This window comes from Silurus meridionalis, chromosome 9, assembly GCF_014805685.1.
Source record: "Silurus meridionalis isolate SWU-2019-XX chromosome 9, ASM1480568v1, whole genome shotgun sequence".
Taxonomy (NCBI): Eukaryota; Metazoa; Chordata; class Actinopteri; order Siluriformes; family Siluridae; genus Silurus; species Silurus meridionalis.
Window position 1 is genome coordinate 1,926,639 of NC_060892.1, and position 22,351 is coordinate 1,948,989.

Sequence of the window (22,351 nt, forward strand, 5' to 3'; positions counted from 1 at the left end):
ATCTTTATTTATATTTTAAATTATCTCGCAAAACGGTTTGATCTTGTAGCCTTTGATTATAGATATTGTAACCTGGTGTTTTGTCGCCGCCCTGTGGTGAATCGTGGTAACGCGAAAAATAACTGGGAAAATATATACAGTATTATATTATTTTATATATTTCCTTTTGGTTTAACGGACCACGCTTTGCATTTCAAATTATATATATATATATATATATATATATATATATATATATATATATATATATATATATATATATATATATAATTAAATATTTACAGGTACAAAAAGTACAATAATATATATATATATATATATATATATATATATATATATATATATATATATATATATATATATATATATATATATATATATATATATATATAAATTATTATTATTATTGTAAAAATACCTTTGACGTAATGTTGAAATGCGGCGTTTTGTCGTCGCCTTGTGGTAAAGCGTGGTAGTGCCGCCGCACGCATTTTACCTGAAAAAGTAATGTAGAGGAGAAAAAATTATATAACTATTTTTAAAATTAGAAATAAAAGAAATAAAAGAAATATATATATTTTTTAACCAAAGAATGAAGCCTATGACAAAAGCACATGTAACCGTGTGTGTGTGTGTGTGTGTGCGCGCGCGTGTGTGTTTCACAAACCCACCAACGCAGACAAACAGCGCTGCTGGGATTGTGGTTAAAAAAGAAACAGCAATATTCGGGTAGTCTGGGTAAAATTGACTTTTTTCTACCGATGCCGAATGAAACCTCAGGAGAAATCCCTCACAGATACGAGACTGAAGCCTCGTAAAAAATCCCAACACCGGAGCAAAGCCGCTGCTGCCGCCGCCGTCACCGCCGCCGCTCGGGTGCCGTGTTAGCCGGCTAGCATAACCTGCTCCATCCGCTATCATCAGCGACGAACAAAGACGGCGATCAGAACCAACAAAATCCAGCCTCAATAATCGGAACAGAAACCTGTCATGATGTTTCCACAATCCAGGCACTCGGTGAGACTTTTCTCTCTTTTCTTTTCTCTTTCTTTCCTCAAAAACAAATCCCCAAATCCTCGCTATAAATACCACAGCGCGATGCTAATCAGCTAACTAACCTGCTCTAATGCTCAGGAAGGCTAGTCAGCTTCAACCCGAAACCTCGGGCAACTTTTCTATTGTTTATTTTATTTATTTTCTATTTAAAACCTTTAAAATTCACAATATACAAAACCTTTAAAAGAATAAAGATATTTTTTTAGATATTTTTTGGAATTTTTATAAAAGCAAAAAAAGAGAGAAAAGGCGTTCAGGCTTCAGTGACTGTAACTTAATACAATCAAATATTCAAATAAAATTCAGATATATTTAAATAAAGATTAAGAGATTAATGGACATTAATTTAAATGTTCTGCATAATTTATCTTAATCTGATTTTAGACGCACAAATGAGTTCACGTGAAGGTGAAAATGTATAAAAAAAATAAAAATAAGGAACCGAATTCACAATGTGTTACAGAAACTCTGATTATTTTTATTTAATTAAAAATGTATAATATATTTTATAATAATCAAATTAATGTTTTAATTAACTCATTTTTTCATCTCTGCAGCTTGAATCTTAACCGCAAATTGTTTTGCAGACATTTAATTACAGTGTAATTTAACTGATTTGTAATTATATTTTATTCGTTTATTATAATTATATATTGATTTGGATTTCTGTCGTCTGAGTGAAGATCAGAAGTTAATCAATTAAAAAAAAAAGCTAATTTTTGTTCCGCCAAACTTACATTTGGTCGAGTCAAGAAGCTTTTACTGTCATTTCAACCACATATATATATATATATATATATATCTGAGCCAGTACACTGTGAAATAAGACAACGTTCCTCCAGAACCCTGGTGCTACATAGCAGGACGCAGCGCTACATAGCAGGACACAGAGTCACAGCACAGGACACAGATATATTTATGACGCAGTACAGTGCCAGACCTTTCTCAAAAACTCTGCTGCTTCATAAAACAACATGGAGCTACATAACACAACAGATAAGTACATAGCAGGACAGAGAACCACATTGCAGGACACAGAGCCACTTAATTGAACATAGAGTCACAAAACTGAACACAGAGCCACATAGCAGGACACAGGGCCGCTACATAACAGGACACAGAGCCGCTACATAACAGGACACAGAGCCGCTACATAACAGGACACAGAGCCGCTACATAGCAGGGCACAGAGCCGCTACATAGCAGGGCACAGAACCGCTACATAGCAGGGCACAGAGCCGCTACATAGCAGGGCACAGAGCCGCTACGTAACAGGACACAGAGCCGCTACGTAACAGGTCACAGAGCCGCTACAAAACAGGTCACAGAGCCGCTACAAAACAGGTCACTGAGCCGTTACGTAACGGGGCACAGAGCCACAAAGCGGGACACAGAGCCACAAAGCGGGACACAGAGCCACTCCATAACGGGGCACAAAGCTGATCCATAGCGGGACATAAAGCCGCTACATAGCGGGACACAGAGCCGTTACATAACAGGTCACTGAGCCGTTACTTAAGACACAGAGCTACATAACAAGACACAGAGCCGCTCATAGCGGGACACAGAGGTACAGAACAGGGCACAGAGCCGCTACAGAACAGGGCACAGAGCCGCTACAGAACAGGGCACAGAGCCGCTACAGAACAGGGCACAGAGCCGCTACAGAACAGGGCACAGAGCCGCTACAGAACAGGACACAGAGCCGCTACAGAACATGACACAGAGCCGCTACAGAACAGGACACAGAGCCCAGGACTAAATGTGTCCTCGACACATAAAGTACATCGTGTGCAACTAAGTGCAAACAGTGCAGAAAAAAGACATGAGATGGTGTGGGACAGATACACAACACACAACACCACCAGTAAACCTGCTGTATATGTTCTACATTACAATGTGCAAAAGAGAACTATAAACAAGAGTGTATTTATAGACAAACAATGTGCAGAAACAGCAAGAGCAGCAATCTAGAGGTGCAGAACAGCATGTTACCAGTATATGATGATAATATAATATGGGTGGTGCTGAAGACACGGATGTGGTGAGGATGACATGATGATCTCTCCTTTTTCCAAAATACCTTGGTTTTACCTGTATGTACTGTGGACATGGTCTTTGGTGATGAGTTCATGGAAAGAGTTTTTGTTCTGATGACTCCTCTATAGACTCCTCTATACTCCACCATCAGCTCCTGTGTCAGAACCTTTCCTGCAGTTCCAGCACAACCTTTTCCCTTCTGAGAGTTTTCTTAGTGTTCCAGATGTTGCTCTTGGAGCAGGTCTCATATAGTTTTGCCATAGCAGTTTATAGGCTTTGGAGTGTTTGTGTTTAAGGTTTGTACAGTCTGAGGGTCGTCATGGACAGAGAAAATCCGAATTACTTTCTGCTCCTGAGTAACGAGTCTTAACTAGTCAGATACGGTGAAAACAAGTTCAGTAGGTGCTGGGATTTGATCTTAAGGCCTTTTGTTTAGAAGTCCAGCTTTTTGGACTATATGCACTTGCCGATTGAAAGATTCGTTAGACTGTTTACATGAGACGTTCTCTAAACCGATATGGTGTTTACACGTGCCTTCACTTTCAATCGGAATGACTTTGACATGCTCACAACAGCCTGTGTCCCAGTTGCCGCCTCTTATTCCTGTAGTAAGGACTGGTGGGAGCAGGATGTAGTTTAGTGAACTGGAATAAAAGCAAAAGTTTTACACGAGTCGCTGGTCATCACACTGGTGGAGGGATTTATTGCTGCGTTGTGGCCCAATGTTAGTGGTGTTTCATGGCAGAATTTTTATTTCATTCGGTTTATGGAAAGGTTTATCTCACGCCTTTTAAAACGATTACAATTGCACTCGTTTTGTGCATTTTTATTCCTATTCAAGATGTTTATATGGAGCATTTTCATTCGGATTGGACTTTTAAACCGATTACAGTGCTCCACGTAAACGCACCTACTGTTGGTGCTACAATTGGCTCCACATGAACAGTTTAAAGATGAGGTTAGTGTGAATGGTTTCACTCAAGAGCCATGAAGATGGATTGGAATTGGATTGAAATATAAACAGTTCTGCTAAAATGAGCTCAGATGGTGCACTCGAGTCTCCATCAGTGAACAATGTCAACAATGATCGAACTATTATGATTGAGTATCTGGTGATGAGAATGAGTCTTTCGAGTCCGGTTCCTCTCAAGCTTTTTTCCTTATGGAGTCTTGGAGTTTTATCCTCACCACAATCTATCAGGATATAGGAAAGAGAGTCCATTGTTAAAAGCTCTATAAAATTTAATTGCATCAAATTGACGTGTTGAGGGACGTTTAATTAATAGCCCTCTTTAGCCCACCATCTTCACATGCAACATCTCCACCACCACCAGCAGCAGTCGTAGGTTATGCTTTCAGATCCTTCTCAAGTCTCAAGTGACCCGTTAACGAGAAGCGCTCGTTTACGATGCAGCAGGTAGTCACCGATAAATTAATTGGTGATTTTCACAATTGACTAATTGCACGCAGTTGAAACCAGACTTTTGATTAATTCTGCGCTGTTTCCTGAAGCTGCACCGAGTCACTATTAAGAGCGAGGTGTACATTTCAGTACGCGGTCCAGCGGTTTGCCAGGCTGCATGAAGACTGCTGATTTTTCAGGATAATCGCAGGATGTAAAGCCGTAACGTCTGCTCTTATCAGTACAATAGATTTTTAGTAGCAATTTGATGACCCACTCATATTGGTTGAAATGTTGACCTTGGAATTTAGATGCACCTGATGGGCAGAGCTACAGTATATGGACAAAATTCTGTGGAGACATGTCCATTTTGAACATCCCATTCGACTCCACCCTATAACCGCCATGCTTCTTGGAAAATGTTCCACTGGATTTTGTGGAGATCTGTTCAGCTTCAAGGGTGTTAGTAAAGTCAGGAAGTGATGTAGGTGAGAAAGTGAGGAGGCCTGGGGTGCAGACGTCTTTGTGGTAAGAGTTTTGGTCAAGAACCACATCTGGATGGAAAAGATGGGCCTCCCAAAACTTTTGCAGTTTAGTGTATTATCAGCTCGGAGATATCTACAATTTGTAAGGGTCGCTGTGATTGACAGGAGGATTGGATTACGCATGGCTGATTTTTCCTTGCGACACAGAAGCACAGCGATTACTGAATTTGTGAAAAGCGCTGAGAGGTCTGAACGGCTCAGGAAGCTTAGTCGTGGCTCTGAGGTGCAGAAGAGGATCTCATAAATCGCTATCTTGAATCTGACCTGCCTGAACCCTGGCCAGAGGAGGAGATGATGAAGAAAAGGGTGTTATTGTCACGGCAGCACCGCTCCATAGCAACGACTTTTCACCGTTCTTGACAAACATGGTGTTTACGCTGACTGCCCTGAAAGGCTCTTGGCTGTAACTGTGTGCAGAGATACGCTGGATCTGAGACCTTCAGCTGAAAAGGGAGCAACTTTACACCAAGTCTCTGTAATGTGTTATTAGGAATTTATTTCCCCTCACAGCCATGCTGAAACCCTGAAACTCAGTGTTTTGGTAAAGTATCCATGAGTGCTTTCATATTTAGTGCATCATCTTGGTTGGTTTTTTGTTCCTGAGGAGTTGAGGAGATAAACCTAGTCTGAGATGGCTGCCTCAGAGGATGAAAAGTATGGAACGGATCAAGACTAGGCTTATACAGTATATTGACCAAAAGTTTGTCTCCTGAGCAAGTTTGGTGATTGGTGCTTTACACAGGTTGCGGTGGAAGATCTCCTGCTATAGACCTCTGACCTCAATTCTTTTGAACAGGATAAACGTGAATGCTGACTGCACCCTAGGCCTCCTCACCTACATGAGTACCTGACTTTAACACCCTTGTGGCTGAAAGAATCTTCACAAAATCTGGTGGCACTTGTTCTCATAAGGTTGAAGGTTGTTATAGGAGCAAATAAGGACTAAATGTAGAATGGAATGTTCAAAAAGCACATAATCCTATAATCAGGTTTTCACAAACCTTTGCACAGATTGTGTAGAAGTCGATTTATCAGCACCAATCAACAAAAATCTTTACCGATAGTTTTTCCGGGTTGCATTATACGGTACGAGAGTGGCCTCTAGAGGCGAATCACTGAAGCTGTTTATTTGAAATACATTATTTTGGATGTATTATATTAATATATTCATTAATTTTATTCAGTACCTTTAAAATTTGTATAATTTTTTTATAATAAAGTTCTGTATAATTATACATGGTGTTTTTTAATTTATACCAAACTGGAATACTAGTGATTGCTTGGTGAACAGTTATGAATAAACAATATCACTGTCTTGTATTTTTCTTGCCTGAGAATCTTCTGTCTTTGTACTAGTCATTTATTCACATTTCCTGTTTTGTCCCATAACTCAGTTGTTTAGGCCGTGTCCCAGATTGCTGTTTAGCAGGTTCGGTGTATTGACACCTATGTACCTCATTTCCACGTCTTGTTCTACCTAAGTTGTAAGCCATCGTGCTGCCTTGTAGTCCCTGTTTAGAAACGAAACTCAGCAGCTTACCAGAGCATCGCCCGGAGCTCATCACCATCCTGCTGCTGCACTCGGGCGAATCCCAGAGGGACGAGGTTCACCGTGTGGGATGCTAATACACTGTTTAGCTATGAATATCTTCCTTTTGTTCGAGTTCATCTGCATTCGACCTGCTGCTGGCTTTTAGAGATGTGATTGCACACGTTATTTCAGCTTCAGGCGCAGTGTCTGGTTGTTGATTTATTTGTTTCATGGGCTGGAAGTAATCTTGAGGTTGTGACCCTGTGAATTTTTGTTATTTTTCTTTTTTTTTCTTCAATTTTAAACGCTCAAACGTCATCAGTCACAAACAAAGGCAGGTCAGTAATTCAATAAATCACACCGAGCAAAACGTCTGCTCTCAGCATCTGCCCTCGAAACCCGTTAACTGCTGACAAGCAACATATAACATATAGCCGTGTCTCGTTTTTCCTTTCAGGTTCCAGTTTGGTGTAATGTGATGGGCTTTGAAGGCACAGTAGGTTTTCTCAAAATATTATTTGTCAAATTGATTGTCAACATTTTTTGAGCATCCCATTTCACATTTAGTCTGCATTTTCTGTTATAATGAGCTTCACTCTTCTGGGAAGATGTTCCACTAGATTTTGTAGGGAAGGGGGCCTGGGGTGCTGTCAGTGTTCATGTTTATTCACTTCAACCCATGTAAAACATCTTGCTGGAGCTAGTACACAAGTCAGATGTTACAATATTTGTCTGTATAGTATCTCCAGCTTTCTAATTGCCTCTGCCAGCAAGCAATTCCTGACTTGACTGTCCAGTTAGAAGTATAAATAAACTTCCCCCATTTCTCCAAAAATGTATACTCTCTTTTTCAGCTAGCCCCTTCGGCTGATAAAACTTGAGAATTTTGAGAATAAAATCCTGCACAAGCCTGAAACCATGTAGCTGAACAAATTTAGTGGATTAAGATGTCCTTTTTGAACATGGTCAGGTGTCCACAAACCTTTGTACATATTCTGTTTTCATATACAAAAAAAAACTAGACAGGGACTGAGGTCACATGATGTGGGAACCTGAGGTGTGCATTTTAAACATGAAACCAGAGTGGTTTAGTGTGGTGAAAGGGTTAATGCACCCACACTTGAGTCTGTGTGTGTGTGTGTGTGTGTGTGTGTGTGTCAGGTTCACGACCATGGAGATAATAATCCAAATCAAATTCATGCCCGACAGGATTAGCTTTCCATCCCTCAACCGGATTACAAAACCGTCCCCTTCAGCAGCATCTCAGGAAGCCTCCAATCTGAGGCCATGATTTGTCTGTTGTGTATTTCCCAGTCATCGTTGTGTGGTTTGATTTGTATTTATTCGTCTTTTTACAGGGACGTTTAAAAGCGCTCTAGATATTCATGCGTACAGTGTATTTGTCCTGAAAGATCCCTATAAGTAAATATGCAGTGCTGATCATCATCGAGACGATTTTGAAACACAGAATCTGTTAGAAACCTGATGTATCTGACCAGGAACCGAGCTAAGATCAAGTGTGGTTCTCAGGCAGAGCGAGGCTCAGATGGATTTTACTGATGAATTGCTCTTTGCGGAGAATCGCTCTTCGCGTTCATCTCCTGCATCTTTCTACACAGCGCTCAGATGTACACGATTCTTTTTCTTTGTTTTTCCGAAAGGAAAGGATCCTGTTAAGTGATGAGGGTCAGGGGCTGTGACAGGAAACGTAGTGGAATGATGAATCTCATTTATCTGCTGAAGAATCTCAATTTGCCCAGCAGCACCTAAAACCTATAAATGCTTTAATTGCATCTCAGAGGAGCAGAGCAGAATAGCAAGAAGCGGCAATCAAATTAGGGGATTGTCCTATTTTTTTTTTTTTAGATGTTTGTTCGAGAGAGAGTGAGTGAGTGAATTATCTCTGGCACATCTCTCCATCTAAAAGACCAGGTCTGGAATGTTGTAATTTGGCCCACACTTTTATTTTCCTCCTTGGCCTAATTCCTGGCTTCTCTGTTACCTGCTTTTCTGCATCTGGCCTTGAATTGCGCTGATCCCAAGTTTCGTTTACCGAAGCCGCCAGTTTAGAGATCAGCTGCTGAAGGCCACTATTGTGTATGAGGCACAACCTGAAGCTACCCACTAGGGCTGAAACGATTCCTTAATTAATTCGAATATCTACACACGGATGGATTAAATCGGTAGACTTCTAAAAAATTATTGATAGCCGCATCCCTGCTATCCACGTCTCAATGCTCCACCCGAGGTGGACGTCTGAGACTTCGAGCTGGTTCCATACCCTAATAGTGTTCAGGGAATGAAGTTTCCTGAGCTGAGTTTTCCTGAGTCACGGAGCTGCAGGTTTGAGGGAAGTGAAGAACACGAGTGCTCTGCTTTACTCTGCATACTGAGATTTTTTTTAGCGATATGACCCTTCGTGTGTCTTTAGCCTCTGGCGGTTATTGTTGCACTTTTCCCCCGGAGGGGGTTTCTGAATAAAACATTGGTAGAAATTTGGCAACCAGTAGAAATGTTCCTAGCTGGGAGCTCATGCATTTGCTCTAAAATGTTGCTTGTTGCAAAACTGTTTGGAAAAAAAATTGGACACCTGACCATAAAATATGCGTAGCTCTTCCCCAGACTGTTCCTGCAAAGGTTAGAGGCACACAATTGTATAGGACGTCTTTGCAGAAGACCATTTACCCTTCACTTGAACTACAAGACCCAAACCTGTTCCAGCATCACAATGCACAAATACAAACTCCATGACGATATGCTTTATATGGGTTTGAATAGATCTCCTGCTATGAAGCTCTGACCTCAACCCTCTCAAACAATGAATGTGAACACAGACTGCACCTTGGGCCTCCTCACCTACATCAGTAGCTGACTTTACTACTCTTGTAGATGAATCTTAACAAAATCTCTATAAAATCTAGTGGAACATCTTCCCAGAAGAGTGGAGATTATTCTAAAATAAAATGAGGACTAAATGTGAAATGGGATGTTCAAAAAGCACAAAACAATTTTATGCCATGTATATATTACAGGTCAAACGATTAATCTATCAGCTATCAGCAAAAATACACACCGATAGTTTTTCCTGCTTTCTGGTTCTCTGTGATTACGAGAGCGGCCTCTAGAGGCGAATCACTGACACAACGTGCTGTTTGTTTTTGCATGCGAGACTGCGTGCTGCACGGAGAGCGCTATATTTATTACTTTTAATTTATTATTATTATTATTATTATTATTATAATAGTTATATTTATAAATTAATGCGTTCAGATTTATATTCTTTAGCACATTTTCATGATCCAACCTCGCTATCAGTATCTATAAAATCCACCATCGATCGACCTCTAATATTTACTGTTTCTAGAAGTTGTTGTAGATGTTGCCCATTCATAGATTCCCCCTCGTTTGCTTTTTGAAAGCCCAAAGTTTAGGTTCATGGATGAGTACAGAAGGTAATTGGATGTGAAAATGAGGTGATATTTGCCCTCGGGCAGTACAGTAGGTCGCCTGGTCCACAGGGATCCATGACTGTTAATGAGAGCAGTTGCACTTGACTTGAATTTGATTGCCTGTGTGCCTGTGAAGTTTGCGGACGACTCTACAGTCATCGGCCTCATCCAGGACAGAGACGAGTCTGCTTACAGACAGGAGGTAAAAGAGCTGGCACTCTGGTTCACTCACAACAATCTTGAGCTCAACATGCTCAAAATAGTGGAGATGATTGTGGACTTCAGTAGAAATCCCCCAGCGCTCCAAACAAGAACATCACTGTTACAACAGTGGAGTCTTTCAAGTTTCTGGGTTCCACCATCTCTCAGGACCTGAAGTGGGACAGCAGAGGTTGTACTTCATTTACCAACTGAGGAAATTCAACCTGCCACAGGAGCTGGTGAAACTGTTCTACTCGGCCATCATTGAGTCTGTCCTGTGTACATATGGAACTGTCTGGTTTGGTTCAGCTACCAAATCAGACATCAAGACCCTACAGAGGACGGTCAGGACTGCTTAGAGGATAATTGGTGCCCAACTGCCCAACCTCCAAGATCTTCACTCCTCCAGATTAGAGAAAAGGACTAAAAAAATCATTTTGGACCCCACAGCTCCACTGTCTCTTCAAACTGTTACCCTCTGGTTGGCGCTACAGAGCACCGTCCACCAGAAGACTCAGGCACAAGAACAGTTGTCTCACCATGAATAATCCAAATATTCATAACTACACATTTATACAAAGAATCCAAATGGTCCATTTGTAAACAATATTTTTACTCCTGTACAAAGTGCATTATTTATCTATCTGTTTTAATCTTGTTTTATTATGTCTGTACTTCTCCTGCACTGGAAGCTTCTGTCGCCAAGTCAAATTCCATGTGTGTGTAAACATACTTGGTAATAAAGCCATTTCTGGTTCTGATTCAACTTCAGCTCATTAGCTTATTGGTTCAATCTGACTCGATGGTTAATTTGTCAAAGCTTTACAAGGTAGAGGTGAGAGAGTTTTTTTTTTCCCCACAAGGTTGTGTTCCTCCAGAAAGCCTGTAAAAATCTGAAAGAAATGTACCAGGGGCCTCCTGTTTGCTTGATGGGTATGCGTCCAGCGTGGCACCTGGTGTCCTTGAGCGTCCCTGGCATAAGATCACCATAGTAGTAATTTGTCCTCTTTGTCCTCCTGGAATGTCTTTGCCGAGACGAGGGAAATAATAAGTGCTTTACATGTAATACAGCTGGAATTTAGAAACACAGTCTTGACTGACACTTGACCGACAGGGATTTTTTATTCTTTTTTTCACTGTTCATAATTTTTATATCTGGGGTAAAAAGACATCGTCAGGTTTATGGTGTGTCTGAGGCGGCGGTGAACCACATGAGAATTTCGACTTGATCCAGGTTTTGGAATGTAATATATTTTCCAGAAGACCTTGTGGAAATTATGGAAGTGGTGCGGGTGCTGTTTTGAGTGGCGTGCCATTAACCATGCTAATGTGCGCTGTAGATGTGTGTGTGTGTGTGTGTGTGTGTGTGTGTGTGTGTGTGTGTGTGTGTGTGTGTGTGTAATGGAGCAGTAGGAGGTGAAGGCATCTGACTAGCTAAATGTTAATGCTTTGATTGCAGGCTTCATCACAGCAGCTGAAGTTCACAACGTCAGACTCCTGCGACCGCATCAAAGACGAATTCCAGTTCCTCCAAGCACAATATCACAGGTGCGTCTGTGGATGTCTCTCGAAGCTGTCTATATTTTTTTTACTCTTTCTGTCTATATATATATATATATATATATATATATATATATATATATATATATATATATATATATATATATATATATATATTAATTATATTAGGGATGCACCGAATATTCGGCCACCGAACATTTTCGGCCGTAAACCGAAAATGCCGTCTGCAAAGACTTTCTCCACGTCGGGTTTAATTTATCACCTGAAATCCAAACATCCCGATCGCTATGCTGAATATGAGAGGAACGCGGCACAGAAAAGCAAAACCCCTCCGAGCACGCGCACTCCGTCTGTGGTGGACGTTTTTGAAAAGGCAGGAAGTTTCCCAGTGATATTGTTGTATCTTTAAGCAGTTGCACTTGTTCTGAATGCACTTTGTTTTTATGCAAGAACATATTTAATTTTACAACCTTTCAGCAGCCCTTTCAATGCCTCTAATGCCCATTGAAATGCCACCTTTAGAAATTTAGAATTTATTTTGTTTGTTTTTGTGTAGTTCTTTCTTCCACTAGTCTAAATATTACTTTGATGTTTTGACTACAAATGCCAAATTTTGCCAATCAGCTTTTTTGTTATTGGTGCAGAATACCACAGATGTAAAAGGATTTTATTTATAATCTACGGCAAAGTGCAAGTTCTTAAAAAGATCTTGAAATGCCATAAATCTGACTTGGTGAAACCTGCAGAAATCCTGACGGTTGCTCACTTGAACTGTTATCTGAGGCTGGTGCTGAAGCTCAGATTGTTTTTGGACCTAAAATTTGAAACCACACACACACACGCACACACACACACACACACACACACACACACACACACACACACACACACACACAACACCCCACTTTATTACCATGACAACCCCACATGTGAGCACTTTAGAAGAACAGGGCCCCACGCTTCCTGTGACTATTCAGACCTTCACGCTCCTGTAGTTGACTTTAGCACAGATCTCAGAAGGTCTCTCTCTCTCTCTCTCTCTCTCTCTCTCTCTCTCTCTCTCTCTCTCTATTTTTTCTCACACACGTACTACCTTGTAAAAGAAATGTACTGCAGGCTGTCTCCAGAGCCCAGCCGGGCCGTCGCTCCTCCATGCATGTGCATAAATAGATCTGGGAATAAATTAATCAAAATAAGGATGACAGCACAAGCGATTTGGAGACAGAAAGAAACCGAAATCAAACTACATAGTGTCTTTTCCCCTCCTGCTTGTTTACTTCTTGTATTTATTTATTTATTTTTTAACCCCTGACAGCATTCTCCAAAGCATCTAGTGGCCACAGCCAATCAGGGGCTGCCATGGCCAATCACAGGTACCCTGACAGCATGGAGGATGGTCGCTATGACAACCTCCAATGTATGTTTTTTTTGGGGGTTTTTTTTTTGGACATAACCAATCTGTGAGGAAAGGGGTAGGGAGCGAGGCCACTGTGCATCTCACAGCTAAGGGAAAAAAACGCTGCTTCACTTTGATGTTTTTTTCTTTCTGTAAACTGTGATTGCTTTGTTCATGATATGCCCCCCCAAAAAAAACAGCACAGTTTAGATGTCATACATTCATTGCGGTTTGATTGAAAGTAAGAAAAAATAAAAACTGGACTGGATTCAGTATAAAAATATTTCTCTCTTCCAGGTTTTGTTGTGTTTTACTTGTTGCTGATGTTGATGATTAACTTTTACACGTCGTACATGTTTTGTGCTCTTCTTCTCTACAGTCTGAAGCTAGAATGCGACAAACTGGCCAGTGAGAAGTCGGAGATGCAGCGTCATTATATCATGGTAAGAGTTACCTGAGCTGGAGCAGGTCCGGAGCAGAGAGGGGCGCTAAAGCTGGGTCAGGATAAGGAGGTTGGACAGAAACTAGAGAGGAGCTGAAGAAGGAAGAGAACCAGGAGTTTATACAATGGGTGGCTCTGCGGCTTGTAGGAAGAAATGCTTGGGCAGGTGTTGCTTGGGCATGTGAAGTAGTGGTTCTGGGCCAATAGACATCTAGAGTGGTTCCAGAGCAGGTATGGAGAAGGGTGATAAGGCAGGTGGTGTCGAGGCAGGTATAGAGAAGGGTGCTGGGGCAGGTGAAGAGTGGTGTCAATGCAGGTGGTGTCGGGGCAGTGGGTCAGTTTTAGGGAAGGGTGCTGAAACAGGTGACAGGAGTGGTGCCAGGCCAGGTATGGGGAAGGGTTCCTAGGCAGGTGAGGAGGTTGGTGATAGGGCAGGCGGTGTGGGGCAGGTATTGTAAGTGGTTTCAGGGCAGGTATAGGAAAGGTGTTGGGGTACGTATAGGGAGTGGTAGTGGTTCAGGTATAGGGAAAAGTGTCTGGTACAGGTATAGGGAGTGGTAATAAAGCAGCTAAAGGGAGTGGTAATAGAGCAGGTATAGGGGGAGTGGTAATAGAGCAGGTATAGGGAGTGGTAGTGGGTCAAGTATAGGGAAAAGTGTCTGGTACAGGTATAGGGAGTGGTAGTAGAGCAGGTATAGGGAGTGGTCGTAGAGCAGGTATAGGGAGTGGTCGTTGAGCAGGTATAGGGAGTGGTCGTAGAGCAGGTATAGGGAGTGGTCGTAGAGCAGGTATAGGGAGTGGTAATAGAGCAGGTATGGGGGTGGTAATAGAGCAGGTATAGGGAGTGGTAATAGAGCAGGTATAGAGAGTGGTAGTAGAGCAGGTATAGGGGGAGTGGTAATAGAGCAGGTATGGGGAGTGGTAATAGAGCAGGTATAGGAGTGGTAGTGGGTCAAGTATAGGGAAAAGTGTCTGGTACAGTTATAGGGGTGGTAGTAGAGCAGGTATAGGGGTGGTAGTAGAGCAGGTATAGGGGTGGTAGTAGAGCAGGTATAGGGAGTGGTCGTGAGCAGGTATAGGGGTGGTCGTAGAGCAGGTATAGGGAGTGGTAATAGAGCAGGTATAGGGAGTGGTCGTAGAGCAGGTATAGGGAGTGGTAGTAGAGCAGGTATAGGGAGTGGTAGTAGAGCAGGTATAGGGAGTGGTAGTAGAGCAGGTATAGGGAGTGGTAATAGAGCAGGTATAGGGAGTGGTCGTAGAGCAGGTATAGGGGTAGTAATAAGGCAGCTATATAGAGTGGTAGTAGAGCAGGTATAGTGGTGCCGGGGCAGGTATAGGAAGTGGTGCTGGTGAAGGTATATTGAAGGGTGATGACGCAGGTGAAGGGAGGTGAGGATGTTGGTAATACGGTTTTGTATGGCATAGTTTTGGGGAAGGCCTCTAGAGTGGGGCAGAAGCAAGTCTAGTCGAGCAGGTTCATGGTTTTGTTTTGCACTAGACCAGGTCTAGGAACAGAAAGTGGACATGCAAGAGCTGCACCAGAGAAAAGGCCAACAACTGCGTCTGAAGCAGGGCGTTTCTCTGCCTCAGGCTGCTTTCCCTCTAACATACACACAACTCCAACCATCCACCCACTGACCTATTCCCTAGACTCTTGCTTTCATCTTATCTCTTTCTCTCTCACATTTCTTTTCTGCCTTTTATCTCTTTTCTTCCCTTCTTCTGATTTCGCTCCACTTTTGCTTGCTATTTTTTCCCCCCCGTCTCCATTCTTTCCCTCTCTCCCTGTTCCCTTTCTTTTCTGCACTGTGCCCCCTCTCTCTGTCTCTGCTCTGTAATCTTATTTTTGCTGCCCGAGCGCCATGTTGCTCTCTGATATTGCTTCTCTAATTGAACCACCCAGCAGTTTAATCTGATCTAATCTGTGCAGTATTGCTCTCACGCCATCATCCGGCTCTCCCCTCCTCTCTCTAATAGCTTATCGAGTTCCCATGCCCTTCCCCTGTCCATGCTACGACAGAATTGTGTATGTGTGATTTTATATTCCTCTAATTTCTTGTATCTCTTTACAGTACTACGAGATGTCATATGGACTAAACATTGAAATGCACAAGCAAGTAAGTTGTCCTTCTCTGTCCCCTTTATTAGGACCACCTTTACATTTTTACATCAGTTGGGACGTACCTATTGTTATAGGAGAGAAAAAATACTATTAATATTGATGGATTGTACAGTAGATGCACATTGTGTTATATATTATTTTTTTAATGTAGATTGGATGCAGTGCTGATTTGTGCTCAGTCAATTCACAGCTTTAGTCTGGAAGTTGATGTCCGCTGGTCCTTGTGGTGTTTTATCATTGACTGTGCCCTTGTGGGACAGCATACAGAGATTTACAATGCTTTACAGTGACAGCCTCTTCATCCTTGCTGAACATGCTGTCAGGATTCCAGTCCCACACTGAATTCGCCTCCAGCACAATTCATCAGGCTTGTTGGGGGACAGGGGAAAAACGGGAGGGAAGGCATACAGGCAGCTGTGTGTGTGTGTCTGTGTGTATGTGTCTATAAGTGTGTGTGTGTGTGTGTGTAAGTATGTGTGACTGAGAAAGGTGAAGAGGAGTCCAGAAATGAATGCAAAGACAGACCCTGGTGTTTTGTATTCAGCCAATTCTTTATCACCCTCTCTGATTTCTTACCTTTTTTTCATCTCTCACTCTCTCCTGCTGTTCCTCTTTCATGCTGTATAATGTGTCCGTGTGACAGGACATTGTGCCAGGACTATACCGAAACGGCGTTATTGGTGTCCCCTTTGCTTTTTCTTCCTACACTTTCTATATATAATATTTTAAAATATAATAAATAATATATTTGTTATTATATTATTATTTATATAATTATTTTGTTCTGCACCGTACAGACAAATGAGCGTTACTTTTCAAGAGATATATTACCTATTAAAAGAGCATTATTACCATCATAATAACATTTTAGTTTTAGAGTTTAGAATGAAATTTGACAATTTTAAAATGATTTTTTTGCATCCGGTTGATAAGTGAATAAGTGAAGGAATAATTAGGCTATGTTAATAAATAGAGGTCGACTGATGAATAGTACTGAACTTTACTACAAAACCAATAAAACTACTGAATCATAAAATGTGCTAAAGGAAATGACTGAATTCATTAATTTATATAATTAATAAATTATAAATATAATACAGCGCTCTTTGTGCAGCGTACAGTCACAAGTGTAAAAACAAACAGCATCTGGCATCAATGATTCACCTCTATAGGCACCTCTCGTAATTACAGCGAACCGGAAAAACTATCGGTATGGATTTTTGCTAATATCCGATAGTTCCACTATGGGTACCTCGATCGCTATTAATAACTAAAGAACATTTTAGTTTGAAAGCCAACCTTTATCATCAAATACAGATATGATTTTAAACATGTATTTAAAAATTATTTTTAACTTTAGATTCATTTTTGCATAATAAGTAATGAGACAGTGTAATTTCATATTGTCTTAATTCTATTATCTGATGAGGACCAGATAATTTTTACTGTGTCCTGATATGTAATTCAAAGAGGGTGTACTTTCTTTTTCACACAACTGTGTATATATTGTTTTTGCTTTGCAAATTATTTTCGCTCAAATTGTTTAAATAAAATAAACCGTATCCTACATAACGTGTGTGTGTTTGTGTGTTTTCCCTGCAGGCAGAGATTGTGAAGAGATTAAATGCAATCTGTGCTCAAGTCCTGCCTTACCTGTCTCAAGAGGTACTGCACATCCACCAATCATTTAACCCACACACAGAATCATCCGTTAGCACTCATTTAATTTAATTTAATTTTTTTTTATAGTGACGTTTTATAAGCATCTCGGTTCCTCTGAAGCTCGCAGCAAGGAACACATTGATTTTTTTTTTTTGCCTGCCACCCTGTAGATATTGAGTGCTGTGTTGATCCGAGCGTGGCTGAGGATAGATGGATGGATGGATGGATGGATGGATGGATGGATGGATGGATGGACGGATATAGAGATGGATGTTTAGATGGTTTTGTGTGGTTGGATGGTTCTATGAATAGATATATTCTATATGGACAAAAGTATTGGGACCTTTCCAATCATATCTGGTTCTTCCCTAAAATTTTAGCACATAATTGTATTGGATGACTTTGTTTGCAAAAGCATAAAATTGTCCCTTCACTGTTCCAGCATGACAATGCTCCTGTGCACAATTATAGCTCTAAGAAGATATGGTTTCCATGGGTCTTTTGCTGGAGCAACCCAGACCTCCTCGCCTACATTAGTACCTGACTTTACTAACGCCTTTGTGGCTAAATGAATTTCCACAAATGTACACAAAATTTCTACAAATCTCCAGAAAATCTCACTACTTTCCAGAAGAGCGGAAATTATAACAATTATGGACCACATGCGGAATGAGAAGTTAAATAAGAACATACTAATCTTAGTCAGGTGTCCACAAACTTTTGTCCATATAGTGTCTGTGGTGGTAAGGATGCCTACTTATATGCATACCTTGATGGCCACAGGGGATGTGCAGGACGCATGCAGATTTTGACATGATCTGTGATATGTTCCTGTGTTACAGCACCAGCAGCAGGTCCTGGGAGCTATAGAGAGAGCCAAACAGGTCACACCACCTGAGATGAACTCCATTATCCGGGTAAGGATGGAAAAGCCACAATTTTAAAAAAAGTTGTGCAAAATGTAAATAAGAACAGAATGCAAAAGAGACGAGCAATTAATCAGATTTAGCAATTTATCAGCACTGATAGTTGATTGCCGAAACAGCATAAATCCATACAGATAGTTTTTCCAGGTAGCATCCTTTGCTGGAGCGACTGAGAAGGTCCGCTGTCCTTACGAGAGCGGCTTCTAGAGGCGAGTCACTTGATGATGAGGAATGAAAAATATTTGTGTTGCCACACTCATGCCCTATTCGGTTTTCTAAAATAAAAAATCTTGATTTTGTAAGACTATTTCTTTTACAAAATTAAGTCTACGTCTACACCAACTCCGGATACGTTTGAAAACGGCCTTTCCTTCTAAAACGCATCACATCCACACTTTCGTTTTTAAATCGTTTCGACCTGCGTTACTTACGTATTTGTAATTAAGTTCAGTACTATTTTACATGGAGTGATTTGGATAAAAACAAACGATTGTTTGATTAATCAGTGCAATCCAACCTAACTATCTGTATCGGTGAAATACACCATCAGTAGACCTCTAATATATACATGTCTATAAAGATGCTTTGTGTTTTTTTTTTTATTCTCCAAGCAGCAGCAACTTCAAGCACACCAGCTCTCCCAGCTGCAGGGGCTGGCGCTGCCTGTGACTCCGCTCCCCCTGGGCCTGAGTCAGCCGAGTGGCCTGCCCACGGTCACCTCAAGCTCCGCCCTCTTCTCCCTTTCCAGCATCCTGGCATCACAGGCCCAGCTCGCCAAGGAGGAAAAGAGTGCCAGGGACGCCTCAGACAGCCACCGTGACGACGACGCAGACAAGTCCGACTAGACACCGCTCCTCCGCCTGCCATTGGTTGTGACCTCATCCTCCAGGGCTCGCTTACGGCACAAACGCGTCGTCGTTCTTTCTTTGTCCCCGACGCTGTAAATTGCTCTCGTGATCTTGATCGTCTGTTCTTGGTCATTCCACTAGCTTTATATTCAGCAGTCTACATTTTCTTTTTATATATTTACTATATATTTAGTTTTTTTTTTTTTTCTGCCATCTCTGAGTGTGTGTGTGTGTATGTGTACAGTATGTACAAATATACACAACCTATACGGACAAAAGTTGGTGGACACCTGAGCATAAGATCAGTTTGTGCTTTTTGAGCATCCCATTCCACATAATGGTCTCCACTCTCATGGGAAGATGTTCCACTAGATTTGTTTTGGAGGTTCATTCAGCCACAGAGGCGTTAGTAAAGCAGCGTTCACATTCATCATGTTCGATAGGGTTGAAGTGAGCGCTTTAGAGCATGGAAAGAGCTCGAGATCTTCCACTGCTACCCATGTAAATCATATTCTAGCGATATCATGGTGCGTCTCTAACTTTGTGGTCTTGATAAAGAACCAGATTTCGATTAGGTGTCCCAATACTTTTGTCCGTATTGTGTGTGTGTATGTATATATCTTTGTACTATGTATTTCATAATCTGCTTCATCTCTGCATGGCCATCCAGCTCCACCGAGGCACCACCAGTGTTTCTTTGAGCACAGTTTTATCTCCCGCTTGCTTCCTGAAGAGATTCTTTTAGCCTTCACCTTTGAAGGAGAACACGTTATCGCTGACTGACTGAAGAGGGGGAGACGGACGTAAAGAATGAAGGTCAGCAATAGTACGTGAAGTGTAGAAGTGTATTATCGGCGCCATTTTTGGTATGGGTGTAGTTTTACTCTATAAATAATAGTTCGAAACGGCCTGCGGTGACCGGAATAAAGTGACTTTAAAGGAATATTTTATAAAAAAAAAAATGTGCAGTTCGGAGAACGGATTAATTTTACATTTGATTTCAGGACATTAATATGATTATATACTTCCAAAAAATAGTCATGAAATCTATTACAACTATTTACATATTGGACCTTTTTAATGACCAGTGTTCTATAGAGTTATTGTCTATACTCACAAATCAATAGTCTTTGTCCTCACAGTAGTGCCCACTCTTATTTCTATGGCAACATAGAACATTCTATGGTTTCCGCCACATAAAAAAAAAAAAATTATCCAAGTCCGACTTTATTTCTCGAATTCTGATTTTTTTTCTCAACATTCCAACATTATCGCAACTCCGACTTTTTTTTTTTAATCGCAACTCCGACATTACTTCTGCCGTCTCTGACTAATTTTTTTTAGCACTATTCCAACTTTTTTTTTTTATCGTAACTCTGACATTTTCTGCCATGTTCTGGCTCCTTTTTTTTAGCACAACTCCCACCTTTTTTTTTTTAGCACAACTCCGAATTTTTATTTTCTTTTTTAAGGACAACTCCGACTTTATTTCTTGCAATTCAGAACTTTTTATTTAAATTTTTTTAATTTTTATTTTCTAACATCGAAGAAGTATCCTGGCTTCAGTGGCTGCATCTGTTCTGATCTGTTTTTAATGTGGCAGAAACAGACTTCCATACACACAATCTATAGTTATACTTATAATCATTAACATGCTCTAGCTTTCCGTTCGTTTATGGAAGGAGTCTCCAGTGCGAGAGCATTATTAATCAAATACAATATATTTACCACATTTAATGTTTTTTCGGTGAAAGACGTTTGGATAAGACGTTTGTATTCTTGATTTTTTTTTTTTTTTTCTTAAAATATTCCTTTAAGCTGTAATGTGATGAAATTCAGAGTCAGACTTGAAATGACTTACAAATCGTCTGGCCATAACATATACATTATGTACAAATATGTGTTTGTGTGTGTGTATATACACATATATATATATATATATATATATATATATATATATATATATATATATATATATATATATATATATACACACACACACACTTGTACATAATGTACACTATATAGGCAAAAGTTTGTGGACACCTGACTAAGATTTGTGTGGTCTTTTTGAACATCCCATTTCACATTTATTTCTCATATACTGTTATAAGAACCTCCACTGTTCTGGGAAGATGTTCTACTAGATTTTGTGGGAATTTATTAAGAGGGTGTTAGTAAAGTCAGGAACGGATGTAGGTGATGTGAGGAGGTCTGGGGTGCAGTCAGGGTTCACATTCTTCCTGTTCAGTAGGGTTAAGTTCAGAGCGCTATATGAGAAGATCTTCCACATCTTCCAACCCGTGTAAAGCATAATTCCGTGGAGCTGGTTTTGTGTGCAGGGGATTGTCATGCTGGAACAGCTTTAGTTCTCCCAGTTCAAGTGAAGAAGCATTTCCAAAGACGTCCAGTTTGGAGAAGACTCACATATGGGTCAGAGAGAGAGAGAGAAAAAAAAAGTCAGGTGTCCGCATACTTTTGGTCCACCGTGTGTGTGTGTGTGTGATTTTTCTTGCTGTCGTAGACAGGGAGCATTTAGTGTTCAGCATCATTAATCAGAGCAGCAAACTCTCTCACCAAGTGATGGGTGAACTGTTTGGGGGGGAAAAAAAAAATCTTTAACGGTATTATCTGTTACTGCCGATTTGTGTTGGATTCTGGTGTTTTTCCTACAGAGAAAATATTACGGTGGAAGAATTAAATATTAGAAATGAGAAGCACTTTCTCTCGGCAGATTTCCCCTGTTAGATGCATGCAAGATTTAAGATAAAAAAATTTAGGAAAAGGAAAAAAAAAAAAAAATCAGGTGCTAAAGCACATACAAGGCCCGAGGATCCTTGTATTACAAACCTGAAACAAAGCAAATTGTGTTTTCTTTAAGAAGACCATGTAGGTGTGTGTGTGTGTGTGTGTGTGTGTGTGTGTGTGTGGAATCTAGAGATTCTGAGTGTAATGTCCCCCTAGTTGTGCCTTTTGTCCTGGATGAAGTTCCTCTTTTACACCGATAGGGGGCAGTAAGATTTCGCCATTTTCAGTTACAGAATGATCATACAGTAATTTTTTTTTTTTTCTCCCTTACACACTTTTCTTTCCTTCACAGTGATATTAGAGACAAAATGAAATGCACGTGCATATCCACCTCGCTCCGATTCAGCTCCTTGTTGAGCAATTGGGGAAAAAAAATATATATAAAAAATGTATTTGATATCA

General features: G+C 40.7%; 1 protein-coding gene across 3 annotated transcripts; it reads left to right on the plus strand.

Annotated features, from left to right (window-relative positions):
- Positions 1–879: 879 nt before the first annotated feature.
- Positions 880–19,406, plus strand: tle5 (TLE family member 5, transcriptional modulator). 3 transcript variants are annotated; one of them, XM_046856892.1, is made up of 8 exons: positions 889–1,017; positions 7,032–7,070; positions 11,684–11,772; positions 13,521–13,584; positions 15,656–15,700; positions 17,308–17,370; positions 18,210–18,284; positions 18,905–19,406. In XM_046856892.1, exons 1-8 carry the CDS (start codon positions 991–993, stop codon positions 19,136–19,138), a joined length of 636 nt encoding a protein of 211 aa, XP_046712848.1. In that variant the 5' UTR covers positions 889–990; the 3' UTR covers positions 19,139–19,406. The 3 variants fall into 3 exon arrangements, with proteins under 3 accessions (XP_046712850.1, XP_046712848.1, XP_046712849.1); XM_046856893.1 differs by having other exon boundaries at positions 18,908–19,406; XM_046856894.1 differs by lacking the exon at positions 7,032–7,070 and having other exon boundaries at positions 880–1,017.
- Positions 19,407–22,351: the final 2,945 nt, after the last annotated feature.

What these genes read in the sequence shown, in the direction of transcription:
- tle5 (XM_046856892.1), top strand. Translation starts at nt 991, where the DNA reads ATGATGTTTCCACAATCCAGGCACTCG. An exon ending in TGCCTTACCTGTCTCAAGAG is followed by an intron (nt 17,371 to 18,209) that starts GTACTGCACATC and finishes CCTGTGTTACAG; the next exon opens with CACCAGCAGCAGGTCCTGGG. An exon ending in AGATGAACTCCATTATCCGG is followed by an intron (nt 18,285 to 18,904) that starts GTAAGGATGGAA and finishes TTATTCTCCAAG; the next exon opens with CAGCAGCAACTTCAAGCACA.